Source organism: Eubalaena glacialis, chromosome 3 (genome assembly GCF_028564815.1).
Source record: "Eubalaena glacialis isolate mEubGla1 chromosome 3, mEubGla1.1.hap2.+ XY, whole genome shotgun sequence".
NCBI classification, from domain to species: Eukaryota; Metazoa; Chordata; class Mammalia; order Artiodactyla; family Balaenidae; genus Eubalaena; species Eubalaena glacialis.
The window spans coordinates 173043303-173056614 of record NC_083718.1 but is presented as its reverse complement, the minus strand read 5'-3'; the positions used below and the strand labels follow the sequence as shown (position 1 = coordinate 173056614).

The following is a 13312-nucleotide window of genomic DNA, read 5'->3' as shown; positions in this document are numbered from 1 at the left end:
ACTCAGCAAGACCCTCCACTGGATGCCCAGCCAGGAGGTGATCAAGAAACAATAGTATCTGAGAACTAGAAACAGTTTCTGAAATGGGAATGGCACTTAAATATCTAGAAACACACAAAATTATTACTAGATAGTGGGCTTATGAGTGATTATTATTTCTAGCCTTCTGCTTTCGTGTTTTTCCAAGTTTTCTAAAATGAACATCTGAAAATATGCCCTGCAGCTATTTCCTCCCATTTAACTCATACAAACCAGGGCTGGTATTTTTCCAACCAAAAGATGATCAATGAAAACAGTTCAACAATTTCATGGAAAGCAAAGAAGGTATTTTTATAATCATGAATAAGATCTGGCCCAACCCTCTCAACTAAAGGAGAAAAAAAGTGGGCCCAGAGGGAGAAAATGACCTAGGCAAAGGCTATAAACTACTATTATCTTGTTCGCGTTTGTTACATGGCTTAAGGAAGGTCAAGGCAAAGCCGTCCCTAGACTCCTACCTATGCTCTTTTCCACTTCATTGCACCACATTGCCAAAAGTCCTGTTATCAAGCCCATTTGATAACATATCAATATATTTTGCAAATATTAATTCAGTGCCTACTTGATTGATCAAGGTCCTAATAACTTCATAAGCTCAAAGGTGCAAGAACAAAACAGGGGGCTATAATAGAATGACGAAGGAGGTCAGAGAAGTTTTCTCTGAGCTGACGTTTAAGCTGAGACTTGAGAGTGAAATGTCAGTGCAACAAAAGAACATTGACCATATACACATACATTTGAAAAAAATTTTTTTCCCAACCCTAAATGACCAAGTCAGGGTATCCTGGACATAGCCGCCCACCCCCACCCCCACCCCCACCCCATATTACCCATCTTATTGATGCTAGTAGTCCAGGAAAGGGAAAGCTTCCTTTGGGTGCTTAATAATAACAACTTTAGGATTGGAATCGTGAGGTGGGGATGGACGTCACGCCTAATTCTCATAGATCCGAGAGCCGAAATCTTGGCTTCTGCCCCTCTGTTCTAGCTTTTCTCCTATCTCCTCCATTATTTTTCTCCAGTCCTTTGACCCTGGAGCCCTTGCTAGGGGTTGGATACGAATAGGCCCGCCTCTCGGTCAGGATTCGCTGAAAACTACAGGAACCCCGCCTCTCCCTCTCGTGATTCGCTACTCCCAGGTTCATCCTGCCTCTCCAGCGAAACGATTGGCGGCCTGGCCTGCAGCGCCGTTAGCTCCTGCGAAGAAGCTGCACCTCCGGTCCCTGGAGGGGTGCTGCACTGACAGCAATGGCAGCCACGGCATTGGCGGCGCGGACGCGGTTCGGCGTGTGGAGCGTCTGGGCCATGCAGGGCCGGGGCTTCGGCTCGGAATCGGTACGCCGGCGGCGGTGCCTGTTGCCCCAGCCCTGAGCGCAGATCCCGTCTCTGCCGCCCTCACCTTTACCAATACCCCCGTCGCTTTCCGCAGGCAGACAATCTCGGCTCCAGTGCGGGCGCGATCCGGGACGCCGGTGGAGCCTTCGGAAAAAAAGAGCAGGCCGAAGAGGAGCGATACTTCCGGTGAGGCCCACGGGACCCCGAATCCAGCCCTAGATCTCTCACGGCCTTCCAGTCCTTCAACTGTCAGTCGCCCCACCCATCCCTCCCTGGCGTCCCGGGGCGCCCCATCCCCCAGTAGAACTCCCGGCCCCTGAACCCATTACACCCAACACTTGAGGACCCGACTGTCGCCACTTGTAGGGCGCTTCCCGTGCGCTGCCGAATCCCAAGGCCTCCACACCCAAGCCGTTTCCACCTGCGGGGCTTCAGAACTCGCCAACCACCGCTCATCTGTTCCTGAATCATTTACCATCCCCACCCGTGGAGTTTACCCCGCATCATGCCAAACGCCCCCCAGATTCCTCCCAGAGTGTCTAGATCCGACGGTTCCAATACATGCAGACCCCCTGAGCCTGACTCCCTCGGCCCTCACCCACCCATCACCCGAGGCCTCAGCTTTGCTAGCCCCGCGTGGATGGATTCCCTGACTTCTCAGACCCTCTCAGCCATTTCTAGACCACCCCCCCCCTCACCTCTCCAACTGGCCTGAGCGAGTGGGTCGTACGAGCATTTAGCAGCTGCTCATGGCTGGAACCCCGTCTCCCATTCCTCGGAGACTTGGCCTGCTCCACCCAGCCCAGCTTTTAGGAGTATGGCGTGGGCTGGGCCTACCTATCCTGTTTACCAACCTCGAGTTATCTTACAGTGACTTCTATCCACAGTGAGGAGCAGCGTGGAACTAATCTAGCTTCTGCTTCTCCTTGACCTATCTTTTCTCTTCCACCCTCTCTTGCTCACTCTTAAGAATTACCACCATGGCACCTGCCATACCAGAGAGACAAGGTGCAGCCCTTAGAGACCATCTAATTGGCCTCCTGCATTGTACAGTTATGGAAAACAGAGGCCCATATGTGGCCGAACCAACATTTGAATCATCCCTTCTTGAGACCTAAACTTGGACTGCCAAGTACTGCGAGAGACCGCTTCTTTTTTTTTTTCCCCCCTTCATTTTGGCCTTTACAGTGGGTCTTGCAGTTCTCAGGTAAAGAAAGCCCTAGATTAACTGGGATAGGACACATATATTTGTCCTTTAACTATGCCCCTTTGTATATCCCACCCCCACCTTTTGCTCTTTTTCCCCCCTAAAAGGGATTCTGTTCTCTGGGTTGTTCCTCTAATAAGTCCCCCAGTTAGGGACTTAAGTCATACCTCTCTGGAGTTTTCTGCTGAATCTGAAAGGAATCCATCATTAGCGGTGGAATTTCAGGCACTAGCACCAGGAAAATGGAATCATTTTGGTCATCTCCTAAAAATGATACACCTTAAGATGGAGTATTCTTAAGATGGGGCTTGAGAGGGTAGAAGAGGATGACCAGCCAGACTCCCATGGGATTGGGACTCCTGTTCTTTGCCTTAGGTATTGCAGATTATGCTTAGAGATCTCTTTGGGGTGAAGGATTGGGATTAAACCAAGAGCCACTGTGTCCTTGTAGAGCTCGTGCTAAAGAACAGCTGGCAGCCTTGAAGAAACACCATGAAAATGAGATCTCTCATCACGTGAAGGAGATTGAGCACCTGCAGAAAGAAATTGAGCGGCACAAGCAGTCGATCAAGAAACTAAAACATGATGATGATTAAGTGCACACAGTTCCCTATAGCATGGCTACCTGTTATTGCCCACTTCTATTAAACCAGACATAGCTCTGGTTTAATTAATATCTATCTGTATGCTTCCAACAAATTATAATAAATTGTCATCAGTGAACTGTGTCTAATGCCTTCTATCTGAAGAGGGGTAGGGGGATACACTACCAAACCAGTAAAATGAATCAGACAGGGTACCAGCAGTAGGGAACTTGGAGACAAAGCACAGTGTGATAAGTGCTGTGCAACATGGGGGGACCAATGTGACACGGAGAATGGAAAGGCCCCTTTCGCTGTCGGACACTAGTCAAGAGGTGTTCAGAGAAAGCTTCTTAAGGAATAAACCTCAATCCAAAGCGTAAGGTCAAGAGCAGCCTGGAAAACAGGAGTGATTGCTTAAAAAGGTGTAATTCAAGGCACCATCAATAATCACACCATTTTGCATTTATACAATGGAGTAAACAGCTCTTCATATGAACTAGTTATCCTTGTTCTAATTATCCTTGTGCAGGTTGAGAAGGCTGGAATTAGAAATCATGTGTTGCCTTGGCATCCAGGTGTTTTGACTCCTAATCAAATCTGTTAACAGCCCAGAATCAGAATTATTTCTTAGGTTATGTTTTGCTTTGCCGAGTATGCTCTTGATTCAAATTAGACTTTAAGGCCTTGTTTAGCTAAATTATTATACAGACTACTTGTGTAATTCGTCCAGACAAAAAACAAAACAAAACTTCAAGTGACCTATGGGCCATTGGCAAGACATTTTCAATTCTCCAGCTCAGTAGATCATTTGCCCCAGAACTGTGATGAGTCTTTTGTTGTAAGACCCTATTACACAAAAGCCTTTAGGGCCATTGAGTGATAACAGCTTGGATAAGTCATTGACCCTGCCCTTGCAGACCAGACACAATGGCTGTTTCCAAAACTTGTCCATGATGCTGCTGATGAAAAGTTTATTTATGGTACTCTTGAGGTATGAGTGCTGAGATTCTAGTGGCCAGCAACAAAATGACCTCAAAGATGAAGTGCAAGAAATGGTTATATTAAGTCATATACCTTTTTTAAAATTTTAGAACACTACAAAATTTGAAAAGTTTAAAAATTGGTTGAGGAACAAGTAATATCTTGCATTTTGCATTTTTGTGACCAAAGAAAGGCATACAAAATCTCTTAAGTTTGGGGATTCCCTGGCAGTCTAGTGGTTAGGACTCCCTGCTTTCACTGCCATGGGCCCAGGTTCGATCCCTGATGGGGGAACTAAGATCCCGCAAGCGACGTGGCCAAAAACAAAACAAAACAAAACAAAACAAAACCTCTTAAGTTTGAAGATGACAGTGTTTTCATGACTTACAATCAATAATTTCCTTATTGGGAATGATGTTCCTGAGTTGATTCCTCAATAGCAGTGTACCATCTGCTCTTGTCCTATATTTTAAATAAAAATCAGTCTAATGATGATTGAATCAAACAAGCAAAAAGTTGGAACTTTAAAGTGAAAATGAGGAATCGTGAGTTTGAATTCTTAAAAAGGTTAAATGAATTTTTGGAGCAGCCTAATTTAAGACTACCTGAGCTTTATGGGACTTCCCTGGTGGTCCAGTTGGTAAGACTGCACTCCCAGTGCAGGGACCTGGGTTCGATCCTTGATCGGGGAACACATCCCATATGCATGCCGCAACTAAGAGTCCTCATGCCACAACGAACATCCTGCATGCTGCAACTAAGACCCGGCGAAACCTAAATAAAAATTTTTTTTTAAACTGGGACTTCCTGGTGGCACAGTGGTTAAGAATCTGCCTGCCAATGCAGGGGACACGGGTTCAATCCCTGGTCCGGGAAGAGCCCACATGCCGCGGAGCAACTAAGCCCATGCGCCACAACTACTGAGCCTGCGCTCTAGGGCCCGCATGCCACAACTACTGAGCCTGCGGGCCACAACTACGCACTTTATAATTGTTTGCTCATTAAATCTCATGACATTTCTGGTAAATAGGTTCATACCATTAGCTTAATTTTATAACCAAAGTAACAGAAGCAGGGAATAGTGAATAACTTTCTCAAGGTCACACAACCAGGTTTGTGCTGAGCAAGGACTTTACTTCAGAACTCCTGCTCCCACAGTCTTGAGTTGCAGTTCCAGTGTAGCGGTTCAGCTGCCTGTTAGCTACCTCCTCACTGTGGGACAGGTTGGGGGTGGTGGGGCTTGCCTGGACTATTGGGGACGACCCTGGGTTATTCCACTATTCTTGAATATGCATTGTTGCATAGCCTATGTATTCCATTTTCAGATTTCTAAAACGTATTCATTAAAAATTATATTTAGGGGACTTCCCTGGTGGCTCAGCGGTTAAGAATCCGCCTGCCAATGCAGGGGACACGGGTTCGATTCCTGGTCCGGGAAGATCCCACATGCCGCACAGCAACTAAGCCCGTGTGCCACAACTACTGAGCCTGCGCTCTGGAGCCCGTGAGCCACAACTACTGAGCCTGCGTGCCACAGTTACTGAAGCCCGCGTGCCTAGAGCCTGTACTCTGCAACAAGAGAAGCCACCTCAATGAGAAGCCCATGCACTGCAACGAAGAGTAGCCCCCGCTAGCTGCAACTAGAGAAAGCCCGAGCGCAGCAACGGAGACCCAAAGCAGCCAAAAATAAATAAATTAAAAAAAAAAAAAAAGACTGAGGGACAGCATCCGAAAAAGCCTGGCATTGAGAGAGACCCTTGGTTCCTGGGGAATTGACAATACTTCAGCCTTTCTATCTGGAGCCTGGAGGGAGCAATGGGGGAGGAGGAGGTAGTGTGGTAAGTTCTATGAATCTTCCCAGGGCTGATTTGGCCGTTTGTAAGCTGAATCAGTCACCGTTTCCTACTTCTTAGTCCTTCCTTCCTCCTTCCTTCTTTCCATCCTCTCTCCCTCCTTTGCTCCTTTCCCTCTTCTTTTTAGGTGCAGTCCTTTATTAGAGCAGAAAACTCCTAAACCACTTGTACCCTACTTGCAGGAACTGGAAACATTGGAAAGGAACAAAAAGCTTCTGAGCAGGCAAAGGAACAAAGAAGTACAAGATGTACGCCAACACTTCACACGTTGGTGCCACCCGACACAACCTCTCAATTAGCAGATGCCACAGGTACCTCCTTGCTCATCATTCTTTTTATTAGCTTGAGGTAAAATTCACATAACATAAAATGAATCATTAACCATTTAAAGTGTAAAATTCAGTGGCATTTAGTATCTTCACAATGTTGTGCAAACATTGCCTCTATTTAGTTTGAGACATTTTCATCACACCAAAAGGAAATTCCATACCCATTAAGCTGTCACTCTCCATTTATCCCTCCACCCAGCCCCTGGCAACCACTAGTCTGATTTCTGTCTCCATAGACTTGACTTGCCTGTTCTGAATGTCACATGCAAATGGAATCATACAATATGTGACATTTTGTGTCTAGCTTCTTTCACTTAGAATAAGGTTTTCAAGGTTCATCCATGTAGCATGTTTTAGTACTTCACTCCATTTTTTAAATGGCAGAATAATATTCCATTGTATGGATATACCACACCTTTGACTATCCATTCATCAATTGATAGACATTTGGCTTGTTTCCTCCTTTTGGCTGTTGTGAATAGTGCTGCTAAAAACATTCCTGTATGAGTATTTGTTTGGACACCTGTTTTCAATTCTTTTGGATACATACCTAGGAGTGAAATTGCTGGGTCATAGGGTAATTCTATGTTTAACTTAGTGAGGAACTGCCAAATTGTTTTTCCACAGTGGCATTTTGCATCCCCACCAGCAACGTACAGAGTTCCAGTTTCTCCACATCCTCACTAACACTTGTTATATCTGACTTTTTGACTCTAGCTATCCTAGTGTGTGTAAAGTGGTAGCTCATTGTGGTTGTGATTTGCATTTTCCTGATGACTAATGATATTGGCCAATAGGCCGTTTGTATATCTTCTTTGAATAAACACCCATTCAAGTCCTTTGCCTATTTTGAATTGGATTGTCTTCTTGTTGTTGAGTTTCCAGAATTCTTTATTTTATTTATTTTTTATATAGATTTTATTTATTTATTTATTTATTGGCTGCGTTGGGTCTTCCGTTGCTGTGCACAGGCTGTCTCTAGTTGCGGCGAGCGGGGGCTACTCTTCGTTGCGGTGCGAGGGCTTCTCATTGCAGTGACTCATCTTGTTGCAGAGCACAGGCTCTAGGCACACAGCCTTCAGTAGTTGTGGCACATGGGCTTCAGTAGTTGTGGCTCACGGGCTCTAGAGCGCAGCCTCAGTAGTTGTGGCACACAGGCTTAGTTGATCCGTGGCATGTGGGATCTTCCCGGACCAAGGCTCAAACCCGTGTCCCCTGCATTGGCAAGCGGATTCTTAACCACTGCGCCACCAGGGAAGCCCCCAGAATTCCTTATATACTCTGGATACTAGATATATAATTCGCAAAAATTTTCTCCCATTCTGTGATTTTAGATGAGGTCCTGAGAGTGGGACCCTCATGACGGGATTAGTGCCCTTATAAGAAGAGACACCAGAGAGCTTGCTTGCTCACTCTCTGCCATCTGTGGACACAGGGAGAAGACAGCCATTTGCAAGCCAGGAAGAGAGCTCTGCCCTGTACATGAACATGCTGGCACCTTATCTTGGACTTCCAGGCTCCAGAACTGTGACAAAATTAATTTCGTTTTTTTAAGCTACCCAGTCTATGATATTTTGTTATGGCAGCCCGGCCTAAGGAAGGCATCAATAACATTCACAGAAATAAACTTCTAAAAGTTTTTACAATTAGCATCAAGAGAAATGTATTTGTTCATAGCCTTTGACTCATGAATTTGCTTCTAGAAATTTAACCTGGGGAACTAATCAGGAATATAATGCAATATTTTGTGTGTAAGAGTTTTATCTCATTTTGATATAAAGTAGTGAAAAATGTCCAGCAATAGGTATTAATGAACAAATTATATGACACATGAACATTCTGCAACCATTAAAAATTATGTTTAAGGGGAATTCCTTGGCGGTCCAGTGGTTAGGGCTTCACACTTTCACTGCCATGGCCCGGGTTCAACTCCTGGTCAGGAAACAGATCCCGCAAGCCCCGCAATGTGGTCAAAAAAAAAAAAGAAAGAAAGAAAGAAATGTTTAAGGACACTAATTTGAAAAGATACATGCACCTCTATGTTCATTGCAGCATTGTTTACAATAGCCAAGATATGGAAACAACCTCAGTGCCCGTCAATGGATGAATGGATAAAGATGTTGTATAAATATACAATGGAATACCATAAAAAAAGGAGAAATCTTGTTATTTGCAACAACATGGGTGGACATTGAGGGTATTATGCTAAGTGAAATAAGTCAGATGGAGAAAGACAAATACCATATTATTTCACTTATATGTGGAATATTAAAAAACAAAAATAAATGAACAAACAAAACAAAAACAAACACATAGAGAACAGATTGGTGGTTACCAGAGGGGAAACAGGGTGGAGGAAGGGCCAAATGGGTAAAGGGGGTCAACTGTATGGTGACAGATGGAAACTACACTTTTGGTGGTGAGCATGCTATGGTATATGCAGAAGTCAAATTATAATGTTGTATGCTTGAAACATAATGTTATAAACCAATTTTACCTCAATTAAAAAAAAAAAAAGAGGGACTTCCCTGGTGGTGCAGTGGTTGAGAATCCGCCTGCTAATGCAGGGGACACGGGTTCGAGACCTGGTCCAGGAAGATCCCACATGCCACGGATCAACTAAGCCTGTGCGCCACAGCTACTGAGCCCGCGTGCCACAACTACTGAAGCCTGCGTGCCTAGAGCCTGTGCTCCGCAACAAGAGAAGCCACCACAATGAGAAGCCCTCGCACCACAACGAAGAGTAGCCCCCGCTCGCCGCAACTAAAGAAAGCGCGCGTGCAGCAACGAAACCCCAACACACCCCAAAATAAGTAAGTAAATAAATAAATTTATTTTAAAAAATTACTAAAAACAACATGACCTATCAGTAAAATCACGTTATTATGAATTTTTTTAAAATTAAGGAATATTTAATATTTTGAAAATTATCACGAAATGTAGTAAGTGGAAAAAGCAGGCTACACAACCATACATAATTTATATACTGTAAATATAAGCATAGGTTAAAGAATAAATATATAATAGTAATATATTATATTATATATAATAAATAAATATACACAAAAAAATAAAAGCCAACATGTTAACATTGATTCTCTCTTGGTAGTAGGATTAGAATTTTGAAGGGATTTCCCCCACCATCCCCGCTCTTCAAAAGGATCTTTTTTTTAAGTTACAAACGTAATACATCTTGGCTTTTAAACAATTATTAAATAAGTGTAGTGTATGAAGTCTTATAATTTCTCTATTATCCCTTTATCTCAGAGGTAACTGGACCCTAACAGTTTGTTGCAAACTGCACATCCTTCCAGACTTTTGTTGCCTCTGTGTAATCACGAACATATCTATGACATCATTCTAAATGTATCACTGTGCAACTTGATTTTTTGTTTCTTTGTTTTAACCTAACATTAAATCCAGCACACCTGGGCTTCCCTGCTGGCGCACTGGTTGAGAATCCGCCTGCCAGTGCAGGGGACACGGTTCGTGCCCTGGTCCGTGAAGATCCCACATGCTGCGGAGCAACTAAGCCCGTGCGCCACAACTACTGAGCCTGCGCTCTAGAGCCCACAAGCCACAACTGCGTGCTGCAACTACTGAAGCCTGCGCCCCTAGAGCCCGTGCTCCTACAAACAAGAGAAGCCATCGCAATGAGAAGCCCGCGCACTGCAATGAAGAGTAGCCCCCGCTCGCCCGCCGCAACTAGAGAAAGCCTGCGTGCAGCAACGAAGACCCAACACAGCCCAAAAAAAGAATTAATTAATTAAAGAAATAGAAAAAAAAATTTTTTAAGCATATTTATTTAAAAAAAAAAATCCAGCACACCTTTTCATTTCACGTAGAGCACCTACAACAGAGCACGTAGAGCTGTCTCCTTCTGCTTCTTTGCTGCGTTATGTTCCCTTGTGTGGACGAATCTGTTTATTACTTTAACCAGTCCTTTTTGATGAGCATTTTGGTCGCTTCCAGTTTTACACTTTTACAATAGAACAAAGAACAGGAGTAATACCAGGTTAGGGTAGAAAGCCTGAAAAACATTTTTTAAAAAAGGAGGGGTGGAGGAATATCATTTCGGGTTATTTCTTTTGTATCTTTATACTTTTCTGTATTTTCCAATCTTCTGCAATAATGTGTGTCACATGATTTGGAAGGGAAAAACATGAACTAAAACCAAAAGTTCATTAAAAGAAGAAAAGGAAAGAGGAAAAAAAGAAATGGAAAGCGAATGGGGTAGTCCCCGCCCCCTCCCACAGGGGCGGTATCGGGCGGAGGGAGGGGCGGGCCGCCGCAGTCCTCACCAATCAGAGCCCGGTTGATAAGCAGAGCGAGGAGAATTTGGAGACAACCACCACCACCACCACCCCCCCCCCCCCCCCCCCCCCAGCAATCAGCCTGTGGGTTTAGCTTCCCTAACCAGCCTGGAAACCAGCCTGGGCCTATCCTGAGTGCCGCTGCGGGCTGCTATTGGCTGCCAGATAAACCCCGCCCATCTTCCTGCTCATTGGCCGCCGTGGTTTTCATAAGAGAAGCCTGTTGCTGAGCGAAAAGAAGTAAGCGTCGCTGCTTTTGCTAAGGAGAGACTTTTAGGCTGCAAACGTACTGGGCGCCCTTGGGTCAAAAAAGCAACATTACTAACCATCGTTTATTCAGTACCCGGTAAATGCCAGGCTTCGTGATCCAAATTTTTTAATTTAATGGTGATAACCACCTTTCTTGAACACCCAACAACCTACCAGTCACTGAGCTAGGTACTTTAAAATAAGAACAACAGTAACAATTTAAATGATAATTACAGTTTACTGAACTCTTAATCTGCATCAAGCCTTGTTAAGGGATTTGTATGTATCAGCTCTCATCCTCACAATAGTCCCTGTGAAGGTAAACGTTATTGCCCCATTTTACATAACAGGAAGCAAGTTCAGAGAGGTGAAGTGACTTGCCCAGGTTCACACAGCTATAAAGTATAAGAATTGGACCCTTCAACTCTGATATCCTGCTTCCAAGTACAACTTTTTTTTGGCGGGGGGAGTGGGTAACGAAAGACTTTTGAGGGTAGGAAGAGGTGGAACAGGTTGGTGGCAAGGCCCTGGGGCATTGCTCCAGTGACAGGCCTCAGGGTGATTGTCTGAGAATGGGATATCTGGAGCCTCTAGGCCTGGAGGAGAGGGGGAAAGAGGGTGAGCAAAACACCAGAGCAAAAACACTTCTTTCTGGAAATGTGAGGCTCCTGGTGCAGTCTGTTGTGGTGCAGGTGGCCCTGGACTGGGGGCCCGGACCCCAAGTTTCTAAATACTGCTCTGTGGCCAACTTCCTGGGGAACCTTGGGCAAATGCCTTCTCTCTAGACCCCAGGATTCCTGCCTGTAAGATGAGAGTAAGCCAAAACAAGGGGAAGTGTATTCGGGCTGGGGGTCTTTGGGGAGTCTGGTTCCTGGTGGCAGCAGGGGACTCCTCAGCAACCACACAATCTTTGCTTAGCTGTTGCCTGACCTCTTTTCGGGACCTGACGATTCTGTGAACTGAAAAATCCACCTTTTTCCCCAGCCCGTTCTGAGCTATAGCGGAGTCCTGCCTGCAGGGTGCGCTGAGGGCTTACAGCCGACAAAACCAAACTGGAGCTCGTCGGGTTTTTTGTTTTATTTATTAAGAGGGGTGAACTTTTTGAAACCTTTTTGAAGATTTCTGTCCTCAGGATACAATCGATGAACCCGAATTATATGTATTGCCCAACATCAGTTCTTTCCACAGTGGCTCTGGAGGGTTAGAGCTAATTTCAATTCCTTTGTTTTCCAGATGAGGAAACAGATTCCAAGAGATGAAAAAAAATTCACTTTGGGTCACATAGCTAAAACCTAGCACCCTAGTTGCCTGACTCCTGGGCAGTGCTCTTAGAAGGAGAGAGTTGGCTCTGTTTTCAAGAGTCTGTGGCTGTTGTGCCCCCTAATGCACAACTCCTGGGTACAGTTTCAATTTTGGTTGTACAGCTTGACAGCTCAGGACCTGTCAGCCAGAAGGACCTCCCTCAGCACCTAGCCAAATGCCTGCTTAATGAGTAATTAAATGAATGAATGTATGAATGAGCCACAGAGGTTGAGTCTGCTTTGGTTTTATCAAATAAACCAGCTGGAGTTGGGTTTCTTTCCTGAAATTCCCCCAAGGCAGAAATTATATTCTGAGATGGGAGGGGAGCGCGTGGCAAAACAATAAGAGCTCAGAAAATTACATCTGGACTGGTAAATCATAGCCCCAGATCTGGTCAGGGTACAAGAATATTCTACTATAGTAAAGTGATCCCAGAATTGGGGATTAGAAAATTAATTTAGGAAGAATAAATACAGAACAGATGAGAATCCCATTAGGGTTAAAATCTGCGAGAGGGTCTGAAGCTAAAGAAACCTCAGAAACATTTCAAATCCAACCTAGATGTATCTTCAGGACTGGAATGTGATTGAGGAATAAAAAAAGCTTTGGCCAATCAGTGGCCTCAACACAGCTGATGCAAGAGTGGAGAGTATGGCAACAGGAGGTGGATCTTTCCGAGCCAAAAATACAAGGCATGGGGGAGGGGAGGAACAAACCCAGGCAATGTCACCTGGCCATGTCCTCCTGGGCTGAAAGCTTCACCGCTGGACTTCCAGAGCCCAGCACAGTGCCTGGTACACACTAGATGGTCAATAAATGTTTAGTGAATGAAAGAGAGAGGGAAGAAGCCGGAGCCCTAACCAGCAGTTTTGCTCTGAGTGGAGTTAGTTCAGGGATTCATCTTTTCACTGGCTCCTTTTGCTCAGATTCCAAATGCCCTAGCCACCTTCAGATGATAATTTGGCTTTTCATGGAGGCTGTCCTATAAAGAGGGATGTACTGCCCCATCAATTATAGGCCACTTGACAATTATGTTTCTCACTCCCAATTAATATATTGGAATTCGGCTTTATGCATCAGTTCCTTGTGCCAGCCTGCTTCTTACATATTCAGGTCTTTC

General features: G+C 44.8%; 1 protein-coding gene across 1 annotated transcript; it reads left to right on the top strand.

The window, feature by feature from the left end:
* Positions 1-1215: 1215 nt before the first annotated feature.
* Positions 1216-3304, top strand: ATP5IF1 (ATP synthase inhibitory factor subunit 1). The gene is made up of 3 exons (XM_061186900.1): positions 1216-1374; positions 1469-1560; positions 3033-3304. The coding sequence occupies exons 1-3, from the start codon at positions 1288-1290 to the stop codon at positions 3175-3177; spliced, it is 324 nt and encodes a 107-aa protein (XP_061042883.1). The 5' UTR covers positions 1216-1287; the 3' UTR covers positions 3178-3304.
* The last annotated feature ends 10008 nt before the right edge of the window (positions 3305-13312 follow it).